Source organism: Pseudozyma flocculosa (assembly GCF_000417875.1).
Source record: "Pseudozyma flocculosa PF-1 unplaced genomic scaffold scaffold00011, whole genome shotgun sequence".
NCBI classification, from domain to species: domain Eukaryota; kingdom Fungi; phylum Basidiomycota; class Ustilaginomycetes; order Ustilaginales; family Ustilaginaceae; genus Pseudozyma; species Pseudozyma flocculosa.
Window position 1 is genome coordinate 544,198 of NW_006920879.1, and position 19,631 is coordinate 563,828.

The 19,631-nt window shown below is 63.3% G+C and overlaps 6 protein-coding genes across 6 annotated transcripts; 2 read left to right on the forward strand and 4 right to left on the reverse strand.

Moving 5' to 3' along the window:
- Nucleotides 1-10: 10 nt before the first annotated feature.
- Nucleotides 11-4,993, reverse strand: PFL1_03653 (uncharacterized protein; the record flags this gene model as incomplete). The annotated part of the gene is made up of 5 exons (XM_007881172.1): nt 11-69; nt 179-412; nt 502-1,584; nt 1,664-4,293; nt 4,389-4,993. 5 exons carry the CDS (start codon nt 4,991-4,993, stop codon nt 11-13), a joined length of 4,611 nt encoding a protein of 1,536 aa, XP_007879363.1.
- Nucleotides 4,994-6,668: 1,675 nt separating this feature from the next.
- Nucleotides 6,669-7,497, forward strand: PFL1_03654 (uncharacterized protein; the record flags this gene model as incomplete). Its single annotated transcript, XM_007881173.1, has 4 exons — nt 6,669-6,933; nt 7,052-7,111; nt 7,198-7,316; nt 7,423-7,497. The coding sequence occupies 4 exons, from the start codon at nt 6,669-6,671 to the stop codon at nt 7,495-7,497; spliced, it is 519 nt and encodes a 172-aa protein (XP_007879364.1).
- A 437-nt stretch (nt 7,498-7,934) lies between these two features.
- PFL1_03655 (uncharacterized protein) lies at nt 7,935-9,416 on the reverse strand (the record flags this gene model as incomplete). Its single annotated transcript, XM_007881174.1, has 1 exon — nt 7,935-9,416. One exon carries the CDS (start codon nt 9,414-9,416, stop codon nt 7,935-7,937), a length of 1,482 nt encoding a protein of 493 aa, XP_007879365.1.
- Nucleotides 9,417-11,728: 2,312 nt separating this feature from the next.
- On the reverse strand, nt 11,729-15,475 carry PFL1_03656 (uncharacterized protein; the record flags this gene model as incomplete). The annotated part of the gene is made up of 1 exon (XM_007881175.1): nt 11,729-15,475. One exon carries the CDS (start codon nt 15,473-15,475, stop codon nt 11,729-11,731), a length of 3,747 nt encoding a protein of 1,248 aa, XP_007879366.1.
- Nucleotides 15,476-15,978: 503 nt separating this feature from the next.
- Nucleotides 15,979-16,470, forward strand: PFL1_03657 (uncharacterized protein; the record flags this gene model as incomplete). Its single annotated transcript, XM_007881176.1, has 3 exons — nt 15,979-15,993; nt 16,106-16,249; nt 16,369-16,470. 3 exons carry the CDS (start codon nt 15,979-15,981, stop codon nt 16,468-16,470), a joined length of 261 nt encoding a protein of 86 aa, XP_007879367.1.
- A 683-nt stretch (nt 16,471-17,153) lies between these two features.
- Nucleotides 17,154-18,196, reverse strand: PFL1_03658 (uncharacterized protein; the record flags this gene model as incomplete). The annotated part of the gene is made up of 2 exons (XM_007881177.1): nt 17,154-17,695; nt 17,854-18,196. 2 exons carry the CDS (start codon nt 18,194-18,196, stop codon nt 17,154-17,156), a joined length of 885 nt encoding a protein of 294 aa, XP_007879368.1.
- Between the last annotated feature and the right edge of the window lie 1,435 nt (nt 18,197-19,631).

Here is a 19,631-nt window from a genome sequence, read left to right on the forward strand (position 1 = left end):
AGCTCGGATCTCACGATCCGGGTGCCCGCGGCACGACGCTCTCGAAAAGGAGCGACATGCAGAGCTCGTCTGTCAAAGCGGAAGAGGAAGAGCCAACTCAGCGGCCGGATGTCAGCTTGAGATGAAGCAACATGCGACAACGACGACCATGATGGGCTCCGGTCCACGCCACACTCACAATTGGTGGGGATGTGGTCGCGCAGCATGCTCTTGGCAAAGATGGGCTCCGAGAAGCGCTTCTCGACGTCCTCGCAGAAACGCAGGATGACACGGTGCGCTTCGGCCCGTCCATCCTCGGTTCCATCGCCCGCTTGCGGCGACTCGGGCGAGGATGTTCGAGGCGACGAAGGCGTCGCGCCCTCGCCCGGCGGGCGCATTCGCGGCGTGACAAAGACTGGGAAAGACTCGATGCCTGTGCGTGCGTATGAAGAAGAGGTTGACGACGAGGCGGGTCAGAAGGTAGCGCGAAAAGCGGCAAAAACCAGGAATCGTCGCTCTCACAATAGACTTCGCCGGGCGGGTAGAGCTTCTCTTCGCACATGTCGGCCCGGATCGTCTTGATCAAGCTCCACAGCCAGTCTTGCAGATCGGCGTCGTCGTCGCCGGCGTCTCCAGCTGCGCCATACGTTTGTGCGCCGCGGGAGGCCGAGCCGGGATTTAGTCCACCTCCCTGCGAGTAGGAGAAAGGATCGAGGTCGTCGTCCGCGAGTCTTGGGTCCTGGTATCCCGAGTCGTTGGCGCGATTGCGGCTGCGTCCTTGCTTGAGCTCCTCGGGCTCCATGATCAAGTCTCGCTCGTGGGCTGGCGGGTCCGAGGGCCGCGGCACACCATCCTCGAGGAGGCCAGCTGGCTGTGCGCGCCTCGCCTCGTCGCGACCCGTGGCGCTCCTGCGCTTCTGATAGAGCCCGATGACTCTGCCGACAATCTGCTGCGGCGTGTCAGTCTCCGCGTCGGAGCAGAGCGTCTGTGCCACGTTCTTCATATCGCGCACCATGCCCAGCGATAGCGTCGGCACAAAGTCGTGGCCATGCACGACGCTGGTGACCAGACCACGGCAATAGCGCGACAAGTCCAGCGAGGTTGCCGCGGGCACGCCGTACGCATAGGCGTGGATCGGTCGCCCTGCTGGCAAGCCCGAGCCGAGAGCAGTGACAAACGGCGTGGTGATCTTGGGATGGCGGATGGAGCCGCTGCCAGCTTGTAGACCCTGTTGCTTGCTCTGCAGCAACACCTGCTCCTGGAAATACGTCGATCTGCAGCTGAGGAGGATGGCGAGCAGTGCGGCCACGCCGCCTCCGAGTGAGTGACCGGTGACGACGAGGCCGTAGTCTGGATTCGCTTCCAGGGCGTTGGCGATCGTCTGCATCACGGTTCCGCGAGCCGACGAGAGCCGCTTGGCGGAAGCCAGCATGCCAGAGTGGACCTGGTAGACTTCCCCGCGCTTCCCGCCGGGCACCTCAATGTCCTCGTAGGTGCAAGTCAGGTCTGTCAAGATATCGCTGAGGCCGAGTGTGCCGCGGCAGGTGAGCACAACCGCCTGTGCCTGATCGTCGATGGCCACGTAGTTGACCAGTGGCGACATGCCTGGAGGGAAGGAGACGCAACAGTGGTCAGTCAAGAGGATCAGACGGGACAGCCCGCGCCGACCGAGGCGACGACTCACGTTCCGACGACAGCGACTGTGGCTCCGAGAAGCTGTTGAGGAGGATGCAGTCCACCGGAATCCCGACGTGGTGGGCAAACGCCCAGACGTTGGCATGGTGCTTGCTTGTGTCTGGGAAGAAGTAATCGAGGCTGCCGATGCCGAGGATGCGCATGAAGTTTTGCCCGTAGGCGGCGGACGAGTGACGCATGAACTTGTAGAGGTTGACGACAAGGTGCGCTCGGGGGAAGGCGCCAGCAGGTTCGGTGTATGAGCTGCCTGGCGCCGGCCCACGAGCGGTGCTCTGTTTATGTGTCCGCGAAGCGTACGAGTGCAGCGATGTGATCGACGGCGCCCTCGAACGCCTCTTGTCTCGCTGGGTCCCCGTCGACGCCGTCGGGAACGGCGCGGAACTGTTTGCGAGGTCTTTGGCGGCGGCCCTGCAGCCGTGCCCAGACTCGGCCTGAGAAGCCGCCCTTGAGTCGGTGCGAGAAGGGATCGGTGGCAGGTCCTTCAGTGTCCCTCGCGATACGGACTTCTTTGGGCTCATTGAGCCAGTCTGTTTTGCAGCTTTCGCTTCGGTGGCCTCTGCTGCCGACGCGGTGCGCTTAGTGCGAGGGGAGGCGCCCGGTCCCAGGCCGGACTGCATCTTCCCTTGCCTCTTGTCATGCTGCTTTCCGTCTGCCGATCTCCTGGACGAGGCTCTCTTTGGCGTCGTATCCATGTCATCTGCAGATTCGGCCGGCGTCGGTGGCTCAGAGTCCGGCGTCGCCCGTCTCCTACCGCTCAGCGTGCTGCTGGCGAGCAGTGGGCGGATGTGATTGCCACTGTGCGGGCTCTTGAGCGAGTTTCGAGCCATCTTGAGCACCTTCTGCAGACCGTTGGCCATCTCCGCATTGTCCTCCCGTGTGGGTGCCGCTTCCGCAGCAGGACGCGAGCGTGGCATCGCGCGAGATAAGAAGAGGTGGCGATCCGTGGTCGGGCTTGCCGGCGCGGTTCTTGAGCCGTGCTGCGGAAACGCTCGCGACGTCTGTTCGCGCTCGTGCCTGGCGTCTTCGAGTGGCGCTGCGAGGCGAGCGTGCCCTTGCCAGGGCTCATCGACGGCGTTGAGCATTTCGTCATCCTCGGTGTCGCTCCGCAGCTCAATCTTTCGCACCGTCCGTCGTTTTTGTATAAGCTTCTTGGTCATCGTCTTGAGAACCACCTGCATCTTTGTCGTCGGATCTAAATTCCGGTCTCCGCGGGTACCCTCCCGGTTGCGGCGGATGATGGGACCGCCGTTGGGCGCCTCCGGCAAGGCCTCGGCCTGGTCGGCGCCGTCGATGTCCATGGCGTCCAGGATGGTGGCTCGAGGAGACCCTGCGGTCAGAGTGTCTATGCTGTCGGATCGGGCAGAGGGAGGATCATTGGTCGTTCGTGCCACCTCGCACCACTCCTCCTCCTGCTCGTACGATGTCTCTCGACCGCCGTCGAATATCGACTGCATGCCGTGGCCGCTCCGAGAGGTTGTGATGTCACGCTCAACGACGCTCGAGCCACCGCCTCCACCGCCGCCACCATTCTGCGGGGGCCCGAGGTGTGTTCGAGACGTTCGTCCTGGCCATTCCTCGGTAGTCGTGGTGGTCTCGGTCGTCTCGATCGTCTCGGTTGTCACTTCGTAGACGGTCTCGTTCCTGCCGGGACCGGGACGCTTGCGCACGTACCTGCGCACTTGACCGGGGCCACCAAGTTGCAGCCCTTCGAGCGCAACGCCGCGCCGCAAGTGATCCTCGTCAAACGCTCCGAGCTCGTGCTGCAGATGCGCGGGCAGCTCGGCGGCCGTCCAGATCGTCGGTTCCGCTTCGCTCTCTGCGCCCACGAGAAAGTCGAGATCGGCCATGATGGAGACATCGTCGCCGCAGATCGAGCCAGGGCGAGTGGGCTGTTGGGCTGAGGGCGAGAATGGTCCGCCCAACGCCCATTCCGACTCAGCATAGCTAGGTCCAATGTCGGTCAGGCAGAGCCCATGTCCTAGCTGGTTCCAAGCTCGGCCGCTCGGCGAGGCCATGCCTGCCAACGAAGCTGGCGGGCCAGGGTAAGGCCCGTGCTGGCTCGATTCAGGGAGGTCCCGGAACGTGCCGGTCGGCGAACCGTTGGAGATGGCTGGCGGGGTGTGCGCACCGTCTGACGACTTGAGCAGCTGAGGCTCCGGCGGTCCTTGGGTCTTGACAAAGTTGCCGGAGCCCACGATCATCGAGCGCCAGCTCTTTGTCTCGACCTCGCCCAGCACGGTGCAGTCGTAGAGCACCCTCATCTTCATGCTCCTGGCGCTGCGCTTGTAGGTCGACTTCTGGAGCACAGCAAAGGCCGTGATAGCCTTGGTCAGGGTGGCGAGGATGCTCAGGCTCCCTCTGTCGGCGAAGCGTGGATCGCCGCGGATCTCGCTCCTGACCAGCGTGATGAACGAGGCCAGCGCCCGCGAGGTCTCGTTGGACCCGAAGATGCCGTCGATCGTGCGGACGGACTCGTCGGCAGCGGCGAGGCCGACCTGGATGCTGCTCGAGGCGATGTAGAAGCTGCTCATGGCGAAGAGCTCCGCCATCGTGAAAGTGTGATGGATCAAATAGATGCCAACGGCCGTGTACTTGTCCAGCAGGGAGAGGAACGCATCGCTGCAGGCGAATCATTGAACGGCGAAGAAAGCCAGAGAGTCAGCACAGCCAGCTTTGCCCACGCAGGAGGCAAAGACCAGATCCCGCCAACTCACTTGGCGTTGCGGACCGAGTTTGCTATCGTCATGGGTCGACCGGCGTCCTGCGCGTTCCAGCCCTGGCCCGATCCGATCGAATGGAGCGCACGAGCGGTGCCAACGGCGCTGATGAGAGCCCGTCGAGTTATCCCGAGACCCATTCCCGTGCCGTACTTGGCCGTCTCGAGGACGAGCTCGATAAAGAACGCGGCCGACTTGAGGGACACTCGTGCGAGGAGCGAGAGGTTGGAGACGACCTCTGCAATCTGCTGTGGCAGCAGCGTCGGGCCCGTCGCATACTGCAGGAGGGCGTTGCTCGCGCTCGAAGCTGTGTGCGCCGACCAGGGCATGCTGATCGTCGACGCCTTGTCCTCGCTTCGGTCTAGGTATCGTTCGCTAGCAGGCGGGGATGGCGGCGGCAGCGGCGGGGTTGTGAACGCTGGGGTGCTCATGGCGGAGTCGCTGTCTGCAGCGCCATTGGCGGGTTTGGGCTCGCTGCCGCAGTCATCGTCTGCCCAGTCGACGTCGGCCTGTGCGGCCGCCCTCAGGCTGGGATCCATGCTTAAGCGCGACGAGAGCTGTCGTATCGCAGGATCGGCAGAGGATGGGTCGAAGTCCGGCATCCCCTCCGCGGCGGCAAACAGGCCGAGCTTGCGATGGCTGCAGACCGGGGCGAAGGGCTCTGCTGGTCGGCGGTGGACGCGAGGGATGACGAACGTGTGCCGATCCCTGTCCCTCGATCTCTGCTTGCTTGCTGCTCGAGTTGCGTCGACCCTCTAGAGCTCAAACGGCTCGGCCCGATGCCGTCGTGGCGTCGTCGTGTGGGACTCGGAGATGCCGCGGGGGGCAGGGATCGGATGCAGGCGGCCGTTACACTGGATCCAGCTTCCGCTGCGATGATGTAGGTGTCGGTATGCTCCTGTTGGGCGTTGTCGTCAAGATTGAAGCAGAGGTCGGTCGCAGGGCCGTATCGTTGGTTGTTTGCAGATGGTCGCGCAGCCGTTCAGGCCAGGCAACTCTCGGGCTTGTGGGCGGTAAGTAGTGGCGAGTAGTGGCGGGAGTAGTGGCGAGTAGCGACGCAGTATGTCGAGAGAGGTGGCCCAAGCTGATCCACTGGCTGGAGCGGTTTCGGGACGGGAAGAGGTGCTCGTCGAGAAGCGATGGCCGAGTAGGGTGAAGGGGAAAAGGGGCGCCAGACCCACACCTTTCTGCTGCAGGTGCGCAGGGGAGACGAGCGAGCTGGTAGCAGAGAGCGAGAGGAGCCTTGGGCTGGGGAAGGTCGGTGTGCGGGGCCATTCAACAAGCGCTACGGTAAGGCAGCGTGGGTCGGGCCGAGCCACACAGGTCACGACGATGGCGTAGCGCAACGGCTCCTTGATAAAACTTTTGGGCGGGGGCCCCTTGCGCCGCGCGCGAAGGCACGAAAGCCGATCCTGGCCTCCCTTGTTCTGGTAGCCTGACGAGACGACGCCGGTCCTCTGTGGCTCCCGTAGACGCCTTCGTGACACCTAGTCTCTAGAGAGAGTATGTGTAGCGAGGCGGAGGTCAGTTCTGGCGCCGGCTATGCATCGACGCGTTGAAGGGGCGGCAGCGAGGATGCACAGGTATGCTTGCTCGAGGCTCCTCTTTGCCTTGGGGCCGCCCTGGAAGATGCTCGGCCCGCCTGCCAGAGGGCCTGCGGTGTGTGCGTGTGCGTGACGTGCGTGTTGGGCCGACCCTCGAGCAGGCTAGGGGGCCGCGACCCGAGCCTGTTCCTGCACCCTGCATAACACCCTCAGAGCTGCTCTTTCACGAAACCACCACAATTGTCGCCTTGCGCGGGCCCCACGGAGCTGGCCAGGCTCACCGCAGCCCCACGATGATTCGCCACCACGGCTTTGGCTCTGCCATGCAGGGGGGTAGACCGAGGTGCGAGCAGGTGAAGATCGCATGCTTTGACTACTCTGTTCCGTCCGCTCGACCCGGCGCCGCCATGCCAGCATGCCGATGAGGTGGGAGAGGGGACAAGCAAGGCCGGCCTGGCATGTCCTATTCCCGATTTGTTTTCCAATCGGGCACCGTCCGCCGTCCACGTGAGGGTGCCAGCCAGCTGCAGGTGTTGGTTGGACCGAACACTTTCGGCGCTCGGACGGGCCAGGTTTGTAACACCTCCTCCACCACCACCTACATACCGCCACCAACCGCCACCAACCGCCACCATCGCGCCAACGTCCGATCGGCGAACAGCATCGCTCTCCTAGAGACACTCGCTTGCGCGCCTTTCTGCGACTCTCCCTGCCCCTTGAACGTCTCTCCGCCATGTTCAACAACCGCTCCTCCAGCAGCGCCGCCATCAAGCGCCTCACGATAGAGTACCGCCAGCTGTCCACCGATCCCAACTCGCTCTTCCCCGCCGTCGGACCCATCTCCGAGGACAACTACCTCGAGTGGGAGGCGCTTGTTCCTGGTCCCGACGGGACGCCGTTCGAGGGCGGCGTCTTTTCCGCACGGCTCAGCTTCCCGGCGTCGTACCCGCTAGAGCCACCGACGATGCGCTTTGACCCGCCCATCTTCCACCCCAATGGTGAGTTGGCCAAGGCCGTTGACTTGCGGCGCTCTTGCGGCCGAGGGGGCCCTCTTCTGTCAGAGATGCTGACTAACGACGCCTTGTATCTTGCCTCTGCTGCGATGTCATCGGACAGTCTACGCCGATGGCCTCGTCTGCATCTCTATCCTGCACGCGCCGGGCGACGATCCCAACAGTGGGTACCTCCCGAGAAAGTTTGACCCTTGAGCCCATATGCTCACATCTTTCGACACCCTCATCATCTCTTTGGCCCGGCTCTAGTGTACGAGTCGTCCTCCGAGCGCTGGTCTCCGGTCCAGTCGATCGAGAAGATCCTCCTTTCGGTGCTTAGCATGCTGGCGGAACCAAACGTCGAGAGCGGAGCCAACATCGACGCATGCGTACGTTCACGAACGCTTCAGCCTTTGAATCTAAAGCTGCAGTTTGCTGACCCGCCGTTCCTCTCTCCGCACCCTCTCTGCCATCGACACATCGCCCCGTCCACAGAAGATGTACAGGGACGACCGCGAAGGGTACGAGAAGATCATCAAGGACAGCGTCAAGGAGCAGCTCGGACTTTGAGTGACGATCCGGACGCCTAGCGTCCTTCATTGACATGAAGCATAGCCGTATGAAGGCGACTCCGCGATTGATCCTTTCGCTGGTCAAGCTTTAGGTTTGGCATGTCAGCTGATTCGGATGGGCCAGAATGACGATCCGTGATGCTGCCCTGCATTGATGCCCCAGCAGACCTGTGCCTGGCGGCGCCTGCCTGCCTTTCAAGTTCATCGACAGAGCGAACAATGGTGGGATTTCAAATGTCGGGCGACGACAGGTCGGGACTACGATAAGGAAAAAGGAGCGGACGCAGACTGAGCTGCAAGCGAACAAGAAGGGAGGGGATGGAGGGAAGGAGAGGAGGAGGGGTAGGGGAGGCGACGCGGGAGGCGAGGAGTGGGGACTGGGAGAGGCCGTGGTTCGGAAAGGGCCCAGGGCACGACCTGGTCTGGGCTACAGGCTCAGCACGTGATTCCCTGGGGAGCGTTGAGGCAGCCGCCGGCCTTCTGGCCGCCCTGGACCTCGTTACCGGACCACTGCCAGTCAGTGCAGCTGCCGCTTCCGCACACGATGTGCACGGGAACGGCGCTCGAGCCGACGGAGCCCTGGACGCCCTTGATGCTGAGGTTCTGGATCTTGACGCCGTTGGTCGGTCGGCCGGTGGGCTCGCCAGAGCCCAGGGTGTAGTCCTGCTGGATGGTGATGCCGTACTTGGAGATGTTTTCGAGCTGGATCGACGAGTAGGTGACGTCGCTGACTGTGCCCTTGGCGCCCGCGACCGTCTTGATGCGAACACCGTTGACGCTGTTGGAGATCTTGACGCTTTCGATGGTCACGCCGTCGACGACGTTGTCGTCCCGGCCTCCGACGCTGCCGATCGAGACACCGTGGCCTCCCGTGCACTGGGCCTTGGAGAACTGGATGTTTTTGCCCGAGTTGATGGCGAGGCAGTCGTCCTGGTTGTGGATCGTGACGTCCGAGATGGTGATGCCGCTCGACGAGCCGATGTCGAAGCCGTCGGTGTTCTTGGCGCCCTTTGTATCGCCCAGGGAGTTGTCGATGGTGATGCCACTGATGGTGAGGCCCGACGAGCCGGCGATGCTAAAGGCCTGCACCGGCGTGTCCTTGACGTTCAGCGAGGTGATGTGGCTGTTGGATAGGCTGTGGGCCGCAAAGAACTTGGGCTTCTTCTTGCCCGAGTCGCCCTTGCCGTCCCACCAGCGGTCACCGCCGCAATCGATCACCGAGCCCGAGGCTCCTGTCACGGTGACGCCGCTGCCGCCCACGAGGATGAGCGGGCCTTCCCATTCGGCGTAGCCGAACGTCGTCTGGCCCTGGAAAAGCACCTGCGTGCCCGAGCGGAGCCCAGACAGGTCGAGCGTGGCCTTGGCAGGGACCTGCACGTTGTTGAGCACGATCGTGGTGCACTTGTCCTTGCCCGCGGCCACCTGTGCGGCCGTGCTGAACGTGCAGCCGCTGGTGGCGCCAGCAGGAGCCGAGTCGCTAGACGATCCAGACCCGCCGGATCCCGTTCCCTTGGCCGTGGTCGAGGTGGTCGAGCCCTTGGCGTTGGAGGACGAGCTGCCGTCGGTCGTACCCTTCCCGGACGAACCCGACCCATCTCCCGAAGCGCCCTGGTAATTCTTGGACGCTTTTCCGCTCTTGCCGTTTCCTCCCTCATTGTTCTTGGACTGGCCGCCGTCCTGCTCGGCACCACCCTGTTGCTCGTTCTGCGTGCCATCCCCTTCCTGATCGTGCGAGTTGTGCTTCCTCCTGACGTGGCGCCGGAAACCGGCACCGTTAACGGCGTTGTAGCCGTGCTTGGCAGCTCGCTTCTCGAGAGACGAGTTGCCGTTGTGGGAGCCAGCCCTAGCGGGGACGGACGCCAGGACGGCCATCGAGGCAAGCGCCAGAAGGACAAAGGAGTGCGAGAGCTTGACCATGTTGGCTTGTGAGGTGTCGAAGGGGTTTGCGAGTTGACTGGGATCAAACGTGGGGGCAGGTCGGTGGCTTATAAGAAGGGAAGCGCCAGGCTTCAGGTTGCAAGCAGTAGCAATCGAGACAAGGGGACTGGATGGTGAGATCGCCGGGATCTGTCGTGGAGGTTGTGAGGTGATGGACGTTGAGATCGTCTTCCGGAGACGGCCCCCTTATATACGCGCCAAACCCTCGAGCTGGGGGTGGTTGGGGTGACCCGTGAACAGCGAGCTGATTAGAGAGCGTTGCCTCACCGCCCCTGAAGGGAGCTCGAGCAGCTTGGGAGAGGAAGAGAACCAGCGCTTGCCTTCACGTTGCCAGGCATTCCCTTTCGCCCCGAGAGGCCCGATCGCGAGTACATACGTGCAGACGCAGACGGCACCGTCGCGCGGCGATATCCTCGGCCGTAAAGACGACCCACATGTCGGGAAACAGTATGATCCAAGGGTGGCAACCTGGAGCACAACGGTGCGCCCCTTGTGCCAAACCAAGCTTGAAACAGGAGCGCAGCGGTAGGTGGCCGCGGAGTTCCGCTATGCGTTATGAGGTCAATCGGGGGCGCGATCGCGGGACGCCCTGCCTGAGCAGGTGGTCGCCATGACACGAAAAGAAGGGTCGGTGATATAGCGGCAAGGACCGGGACAACGATAAAGTAGGTGTTGAGATCAGGCGCAGTCAGTGCAACCCGCATGTTGCTCGCGGGCCACTGCTGTAGCCATGCGTACATGGCCGGTGGCGGGTGTCAGGTTTGGCGACTGGCCTGGGTTCCTGCTTGGTGGCCCTGGACACAATACCCGATCGGACGGCAATGACGGCCTCTACCTGTTCGGCGACTCGCCTCAAGAAGAGGCCAGATCGCGCTCGGAAGCATGCCTTATAGTAGTTTGAGATGGTGCGGTACGCGTTGAGCAGAAGGCCGGCTGTTGCGCCTGCAACGCGGCTGACGGTGTGCCGTGTAACCTTCGCGGGGCAAACTGGCAGCTTGCTTGCTTGCTTGCTGCTCAGCTACATATACATACATAGCTAAGCTCGCCGGCAAAGCTTTGGTGCCTGGCCGGTGGTCCGGAAATGGCCGATGCATGCGTAGCCCATCGCCCCGTCTTGCCCCACCTCCGCGCCCGGACAACCGACCCACCTTCAGCCCGTTGCGCGCCGATCTGGCTGCAGAGGTGTCCGAGCACCTCGAGGCCATTGCCGAGCGGGGATACGAGGTCCAATCTGTCGCTCACAACGGCAGATCGTCTTACGTTCCCACGTTGCGCCCGCCCCCGCGCCCTGATAACACCCACGTACGGCTCTTGCCCTCTCGATGGCGCTGCGATCGCACGATGGGAGGAGGGTAGACCTACAGCTGCAGTCTGCCCGAAGACAGCCTGCGGCGTAGATTCATCGAAGGGAAGTACCGTGGCAGCATGGCACAGCAGGCAATCGAGCCAAAAAAAAAAAATCAAGGACCACAGGTAGGAAAGGTAGAAGGAAAGAGCGGCGACCGAGAATCGAACTCGGGACCCCAGGATGGATGCATTTTGCAATCCTATGCTAAGCCACTAAGCCTCCGCCGCAATAACCAACTGAGCTATTTGCCAAGTGGTTGGAAATGGCGCTCTAAAAACAAATCATATAGTACAACATGAAACGAGGATTAGAATCGCCCTTCCACTCTGTTGGCCGCTCGTGGCGTGAGCTCCCGGCCTCGCCTCGTCCTGCCAAGACGCTTTTCATCATCCTGCAACAGCTTGACCTTGTCCTGCAGTGCTTGTTGTTGGCCTGCCTGTATCTTCTAGATCCATGATTGCTGTCTGCGCTATTTGTTGGTGTGGCACAGCACTTGTCAGTCTGTGCCTACAAGGAGTCGATCACCCCATCCCTTCCCATTGCAGCTTGTGCATTCCTTGGCCGGCCCGGTCCATTGTCCATCTCCTCGAGTGTCCCTGTTCCGCTTGCAGATATGTTGCTGGCTTGGTGCTTTCTGTGGCTGCAGGGGCCTCGGCAAGTCTGAGGGAGACAAGGAAGTCCTGGACATCTGCCTGCAATTTCAAAGGACTCGCGCTGCCCACGCCCCATATCAGCACGCGAGCAAGCTTCAAGCGGACCGAAGAAGAACTCTAGCTGCTGTCGTCCCTGCCTTCTGCATCAGCATCGATTCAGCTCTTCTGTATATACACTGCAGCGACAGTCTGCTGCGCCGACGAGATAAAAGGGGCGAGCACCTTGGGCGGAGCCGTGCGACTGCTGCTGCTGCTACGGCTGCTACATCCGGGGCGACTGCAACCTGCTACTACTGCTGCTGCCTGCCGGCGACCTGGACGTCGCGCTTCATGTCCTCGAGCGCGCGTACGGCGGCTTCCTGGACCTCTCTCTTCCTCCTCTCCTCTCTGCGCTTGCTGCCGCGCGTGACGAGCTCCTTTGGCTTGACGTCGGCAAACAGGCTCCAGAAGCTCTCGAGGAGGTAGCAGCCTCCAAAGTCGGCGAGCATCATAGCGACGAGGCGGGCCTGGTAGGCGCCCTGCATCTTGACGAGCTGGAGCCACTCGTTGAGCTCGATGAAGCTCTCAGTGGCGCCGAGGACGGCGATGGCGCCGACCGAGACGAGGCCGTAGTAGAGGTACTTGTTCTCCTTGATGCCCTCGCGCCAGGGCCTGCCGATGTAGTTGACGGCAAACGTCGAGACGGTCTGCGAGAGTCCGAGGAGGTAGACGCCCGTGTTGAGGAGCGACGGGCTAAACTTGGCCTCGAGGTCGACGACGTCGTCGGGCTGCTCGTAGATGACCGAGAGGCGCTGGATGTAGTACATGGTGGCGACGTGGAGCGCCGTCTGGGTGAGGATCGAGCCAAAGACGTAGACGTTGAGGATGTTGGTGACGGGGCGCTCCTTGCTCAGCTTGTCGATGGGCTGGGCGCGCGAGATGCAGAGGAAGCAGACGCTGGCCAGCATGCCCGAGATTGTCACCTGGTAGTCGCCAAACTTGATGCCCTCGAGGTAGAGGACCGAGAGCGAGTAGGCCTGGATGAGGCAGTTGAGCGCCAGGATCTTGTACATCTGGATGGTGGCGACGAGCGTGCAGCGGCCCTGACGGACAATGGCGAGCACCGAGGCGACGTTGGACAGCTTCGAGGTGAATGGGGCGGCGACCGAGGCGTCTCCAAGGCGGATCTGGGGCGGTCCGTCGTCGAGGTCGGCGTCAGCCATCTGGGCCGTGATGGCCGAGAGGTCAAATTTGGCCGTACGATCGACGGTGCGCTGGTTCTGCATCTTGGCCAGCGCCTCGTCGCGCGCCTTTTCGAGGTCCGGGTAGAGGGTCTTGAGCGCCGGCGGCACCGGCGGCGGCGGCTGACCGAAGCGCGCCGTCAAGCTGAGCTGCGACTCGTAGACCTTCTTCATGCGCTCATTGCGCTGGTGCTCGGCAATCTTCTGGAGGTCCTCGGGCGTGCCGTCGAGGAGCGCCACGCCAATGTTGGCCGCCTTGAGCGCGCCGACGTCGTTGGTGCCGTCGCCGGCCATGAGCGTGACGAAGCCGAGCTGCTTGAGCGAGTTGAGGATAAACTCCTTCTGGCTCGGCGAGACGCGGGCGTAGACAAACGTGTGCTGCACGAGCTGGTTCCAGGCGGCGGCGTTGTCCTGGTACTGCTTCATGGCGGCGCCCGTGATGCAGATGTCGTGGTCCTTGAACAGCGCGGCGTCGAGCGGGTCCGACGCCCTGACGGGGATCAGGCGCGACTCGTCGACCGAGCGCCAGATGAGCTCATCGTCGCTCTTGGCGCCCTCGCGCAGGTCGAGGATGAGGACGTCGCGGTCGACGATCTCGACCTCGGACGCCACGTGGCACGCCGTCAGCGGGTTGTCGCCGGTGATCATGATGCAGCGGTGCGACGAGTCGTTGAGCTGCTTGATCGAGGCGACGGCGTCGGGCTTGAGCGGGCAGTGGAAGACGAGGAAGCCGGCAAAGGCGAGACCGCTCTCGACCTGGTCGCGGGTGACGTTGTTGACCTTGCCGGCGTCCTTGACGTCGTCCATGAATTTGTAACCGAGCGCGAGCACCCTACTGCCACGTCGAGTGAAGCCCTTGTAGGTCTCGTCGTAGTGGGCGGGCAGGTTGGCGTACATCGACTTGAGCGTCTCGGGCGCGCCCTTGACGGCGGCCAGCGTCCTGCGCGAGCCGCCGGCGTCGACGACGAAGCTGACGGTCGACATGCGCTTGAGCGCCGACGAGAACTGGAAGCGGCGGCGGACGTTGATCGTGAAGCGGTGGTTCGAGGCCTTGGGGTCGGTGGGCGAGAGCACGTCGCCCTTGTTGAGCTTCCAGTCCATAGCCTCGAGCGTCGTCTTTTCCATCGGGTCTCCCACCAGGCCGTCCTCGAGCAGGACGAGCGCGTGGGCCGAGGCGAGGGTAAGCGTGGCCTCGCTCGAGGCATCCTTGAGCGGCACCAGCCTGGCCTCGCCGCTCGGAGCGCAGTCGGCGACGCCCTGCACCTCGAGGTCCTCGCCGGTGATGGTGCCGGTTTTGTCAAAGCAGCAGACATCGACCCTGCCGGCGTAGGGGATGCGGAAAGGCTCGGTGCAAAAGATGGCGTACTTGGCCAGCGCCATAAGCGACGCATTGACCGCCATCGACAGCTCCATGGGCAGCTCGGGCGGCACGACCGACGTGATGATGAGGACGCAGTCGAGCAGCAGCTTGCCCTTGGGGCGCTCCATCTCGGTGCCAACGACCCAGACGTAGGCGCTGGCGGCGATGGCGAAGACGAGGAGGAAGCCGATAAAGACGAAAGACTCGAGGTTGTTGGCCGTGACGCGGTTCTCGTTGGTAAAGACCATAAGGCGGATCAGTTGGCCCTGCGAGGTACCGAAGCCGGTCTTGAGGACGACGCCGAGGGCACCGTTGTCGGGCGCCTGCAGCTTGCCGTACGGGCCGTCGGCTTCGGGGCGGGTGGTCTGGAGCACCTTTGTGCCGCCAAAGACGACGTTGTTGCGGTCGACGCCGTTGACGTCTAGGACATCGGAGGCGTCGCGCAGCTCGATGCTCTCCTTGAGCAGCGGCGTGCTCTCGCCGCTAAGCATGGCCTCGTTGACGATCGTCGAGCCCGAGACGAGGAGCAGGTCGCAGGGGGTGGCCGAGTCCTCCTTGGAGCGGTCGATCGAGACGAGGTCTCCCGGCAGAAGCTCGGTGGTCTGCACCTCGGTCCAGGCGTTGGCGCGGTAGACCCAGATGGCGTAGGGCTTGATCGACATCGTGCGGAACTCGTTGAGCGTGCGGAGGCGCTGGAAGACGACAGTGCACTCAAAGACGACCAGCATGAAGAGGGTGAAGAGCGAGTAGTACCAGTACTCGTCGAGCATCCAGAGGCCGACGCAGAAGACCTGAAACACGAAAAAGGGAGCGACGGCGTGCTCGATAAAGAGGTCGGCGAAGCGGGGCATGGGGATGTCGAAGTGGTTCTTGCCAAAGGTGCCCAGGGCGAGGTCGACCTCGGACTGGGTGGTGAGGCCGTGGCTGCCCTGGAACTGGCCCAGCGTGGGCTGGGCATCGGCGGGGTAGGGCAACCTGCGGAAGGTGGGCACCTGGATGAGGGGCGAGACGAGGATGTCGGTCTTTGCGGCGGTGGGGTCCGGGTTGGCGAGGATGTACTTGTCGGCCTGGTAGGTGAATGCGTACTCGACGGGCATGCCCGGCCTGCGGGTGGTGTTGAGGGGCACGATCTCGCCCTCGCCCTTGTGCGGGTGCGGGAAGATGCGTACGAGCTGGGCATCGTCGAGGCTGCGCGCCGAGGTGCAGGTGATGATGGCCTTTGCGGCGATGGACCACTTTGTCACTAGGAAGCTCAGCGCGTGGAGGGTGACGAGGCCGACGGTGTAGACAAAGGTCCACTCCTCGCTGCGGATCCAGTCATCGTAGCGGACGAGGTAGGCGTAGGCGGCGATGGGGTAGAGCGAGAGGAAGGGAAGGACATAGAGGTGCAGGTGGAAGGGGATGGCGCGGTGCAGGGTGACGCTGGCAATCTCGGGAGACTGCACGGCGATGGCCATGGTGGCGGCGGTGGGGCGAGATTGGACGATTCGAGGAAAAGGCGCGATGCTTTTCCAGTCGTCCTTGCCTTGCTTGCCCGTTTCTTGACGAGGAGGTGGTGGTGGTAGCGGTGGCGTGTGGGGTCGAATGTGACTTGGGACAAAGAGGCCGAGCGCCGGTGCAGCTGCCGCCCCAGGGCCGCCAGCCAGGAAGAAGTGGCCCAGCGGGCACCGCACACCGGCTTCGGCCCCGATCACGCCAGAGCAGCCCAAGCTGGCTTGCTTCCGCTCGTCATCCATTCGGGCGAGAAAAGAAAATCCAGCGGGCCAGCGACAAACGCGCCAAACGCGCCGCCGCCGCCGCTCCTCCACCTATGGCGGCGTGCGGTGCGTCCAACAGCGCGGCCGCCGTCGTTGGAGAAAGAGTACGTGCGCACAACAACACCTCGCTGCGTCGCTCTCGCCTCGATCTCGCCACCCATCTCGTGTCACACATCCTCCGCCACTGCGCATCGCTTTCAAAAATGGAGAATCCCTACGTGAGCAGTTAGACAGATAGACAGACAGACACTTAGCCCCGTAGCCACGCGAGACACTTGCGCTGACCGACCACATCGCCTTTGCCCCTCTCGACCGACCGACGACCGACAGGAAGAGCGGCAGTCGCTCCTCCTCGAGCGCATCATCCGCAACGTGTCGCTGCTCAACGAGGCGCTCAAGGAGGTATCCACCTCCGTCACCCAGATCAACCAGCACAACCAGGCCATCACCATCGCCGGCGAAATGTGGGAGGGCGTGAGTGCGATGCGCCGCGCGCACCACCATCCTCTTCGTTGCTGCCAGGCACCCGTGCTCATTCCACCCCATCCCCCCTTTCCCTTTGGGCCCACCTGGCTTGCTGCTGATGACGACAGTATCGGAGGAACGCGGCATTTAACTTGCAGAACATCGATGGGCTCGCCGACCAGCACGCCTCGCCGGACACACGGAGCGACGAGACCCAGCACGCTGCATAGCCTCGTCGTCTGGCCGCGCAAGTCGACCTAGTGCTGTCCGTGGTCAAGCCCTCGCTATCCTCGTCCAATCCCGCTCATTCTGTCTGTACACTACCGCTTGCGCTCCATTTGGCAACGCCCCAAGATACCCTCACCCCTGAGCCTACGCCAACTTTCCGAGCCGTCCCTTCCAGCCTCGCACTCTCGGGTAGGCATGTGAGCTCGGGCGGCCGGTGAGACCACTGCACCGCCTTCCGGGTATCCAAATGTGGATGTGGGGAACCTCATCGATTTGAGAAGGCAAGAGGGGGTGAAAGGGGAGGAGCTAGGCTACAAAGTGAAGGGAGAGCGAATGCTATGCGCACAGCATTGAAGAGCAGAGGAGGGGAGGGGGCGGAAGAGAGCATCGACTAGCAGCGGACAAGGGGACACGAGATCGCCGTTGATCCGAGTACGGGGCAGTGCCAAGAGACGGGGCTCTGCGACGCGCATCCAGCTCAACTAGAACCGAAAACGCGAGCAAGAGCCTGGGTGATGGTGGGGACCGAGCCGGGGCTGGTATATACGTCTGCTGCAAACGTCGCAGGGACGGCCGGCCGGGATGCAGCACCGGCGAAGCGACCCAGCAGTAGCACTGACGGCGGCTTGTCGTGCGCGATGCGGAGAGCCGGACTGACCGTCCATCACAGGAGAGTCGACGTCCTTTAGGCGTCCTCGGCGCGGGGCTCCGACGAGATGGCGCCGTATCCGCCACCGCCGGGGCTGCCAGCGGGGGCGCAGAGGCTCTCGGGGACGAGGACGTGGCCCTCGTCGGGGGTGGCGAAGAGGAGCCAGGCGCCCCAGACGGGCTTGGCGATGACGTCGAGGATGGCAAAGAAGAGGATCTCCTTGTCGGCCGACAGCTTGCCCGTGCCCTCGCACAGGGCAAACGCGACGGGGTAGAGCGACCAGACGACGACGAGCGCCAGGCTGACCTGGTTGTACAGGCCGCCGACCTTGGGTCCGCGGTGGAAGGCCGTCGAGCGTCCCGAGGTGACGAGCTGGATAATGATCCAGACGAGGGCGATGCAGCTAAAGGCGAAGAAGCCCCACTTGCCAGTCTTGACGGGGTGGAAGCCGGCAATGACACCAGTGATGATCATGACCAGGTCGGCGATGATCAGCACGATGATCTCGGCCACGGGGAGGCCGGCAAGGAAGGTGAGGTCGAGCAGGAGCAGCGGCGTGGTGAAGGCCCAGTCGATGTCTGCGGGGGCGGTAGTGAAGCGGGGCACCGGAGACAAAACAGGCGAAAAGAGACGCGACGGGGTCAGCGTGGCTCCTGTACCAACCTCGCGAAGCCTGCAAGGCGCTCCATAGGGCCCTCCGTACGCCATCCCTGGCCTGCTGTCCCGCGCTACTCACATCGGGCGTAGAAGAACTCGCGCGGGCGGGGGTCGTTCTTGGTTCCGACGTTGACAAAGTCCTTGCCGACGCCGGTGGCCATGGCAAAGTAGGAGAGGGCGGCGATGGCGGTGATGAAGAAGGTGGTGGTGTGCATCAGGCGGTAGCGGTACGAGGCGCGCTGCGAGGTGATGAAGAAGAAGACCGACGAGACGGCCATGATGGCGAAGACGACCCAGAGGTAGGTGTGGCCGTACTGGGTCGACTGCTCGGGGTGGTGCAGGTGCGGCGGGATGGGCGGGATGCCGACATCGGGCTTCTTGGTGAGCGCCCCGAGGACGTTTTCGTAGTAGAACGAGTTCATGCTGGATGGAGTCGACAGAGGGGGGGAAGAGGGATGCTCTTTGGGCGGATGGATGGTCAGGGAGGGGGGAGGGTGGACAGAGTACTGCTGGTCGTCGCTGCTGTCGTCGTCGGCGTCGCCTGCTTGATAATCGAGGGCGAAGGACTGCTGGGGTGGATGGTGGACGGGGGAAAGAGCGAGAAGGGTTGGGAGCAGGCCGTCTTGTCCTTTTGAAGGGGCGGGGCGAGGAGGGAGCCGGTTCCCAGGAAGCGGGGATGCCTCGAGGCGAGGGCGCGCGAGACGGATGGCAGGCCTGGCACCGCAGAAGGCGTACGTCGCCGTCGTCGGCGCTGCCCCCGTTCCCCTCACTACTCGCTCGCTTCCTTGCCTCGGCCCGCTGAGCCATCCGCAGCGACGAGCGAGTATGGCAGGCTGGCAGGCAGGCCGGACCAAGCTGGGAAGCAGGCAGGGGAAAGGCGGCCGGCCTGTCTGCGCAGCCAGCTCGACGTCGTCGTTGCGCACCCTGCATGATGAGGCGAGCTCGCCCGTCGATTTCGATGGAAGGGGCCCTCGAAGCAAAGGAAGGCGGGTCTAGCGGAATCGCGGCCAACCTTGACCATCGCAGCCAAGAAGACGGAGGGGCGGGGCGAGAGAGGCAGGACGGGCAGGCAGGCAGCGAGCGTCTACCGCTAGCCTGCCTGGGCGAGCATAGCCGGAAGGTGGACCCTGCGTGGCTTTGCGCTGCCTGCCTCCCTGCCTGCCCGTCTGCCCGTCTGCCTACCTCAGCTTGCCGGCCTTGCTTGGCTGCGCTGCTTCTCCGCGTCTCGACCGACGGACGACCTCCGACGTCCTCAGCTGACCACATCCAAGAAGGGGCCGGCCTGGGGTCCTTGCTTGCTTCCCTGCCTTCCCTTCTCCGCCTGCCCATTGAGTCCTGTCCAACGAAGGTCTGGACTCTGGCGAGACCATCCCGCTCGACCTGGATGACATCGACAGCGCACGTCTGCTGCTGGTCGTTCATCTTCCCCCTGCCTTGACGGTCGTACGAGCGACAAACGACGGCCGGCGAAAGGCCACCATATGGCGGCGAGCATGCACGACGACGGCTCGACGGAGCAGAGTAGTGACGCGGCACGGCCATCGCATACCGTGCTGGCCTGGCAACCCAAACGGGCGACGACGACGACGACGGCGTAGCCATCGGAACTGGCGCAACCGCGTGTCTGGCCAGCATAGGACCAGGCCGGATGGGGAGAGGCAGGCAGGCAGGCAGCGTCGCAACGTGTGGAGGGAAAGCCAGCCTGCGCTGGCCGGATCAGAGCTCGTGGGGAAAATCGAAATGCAGGCAGTTGGCAGCAGGCAGTTGGCAGGCAGGCAGGCGGGGCGATGACGGAACGATGCAGAGGCGAGGCGCGCAGCCTGATCTGATCTGGTACGCACGGTCGCACGCCCGCCG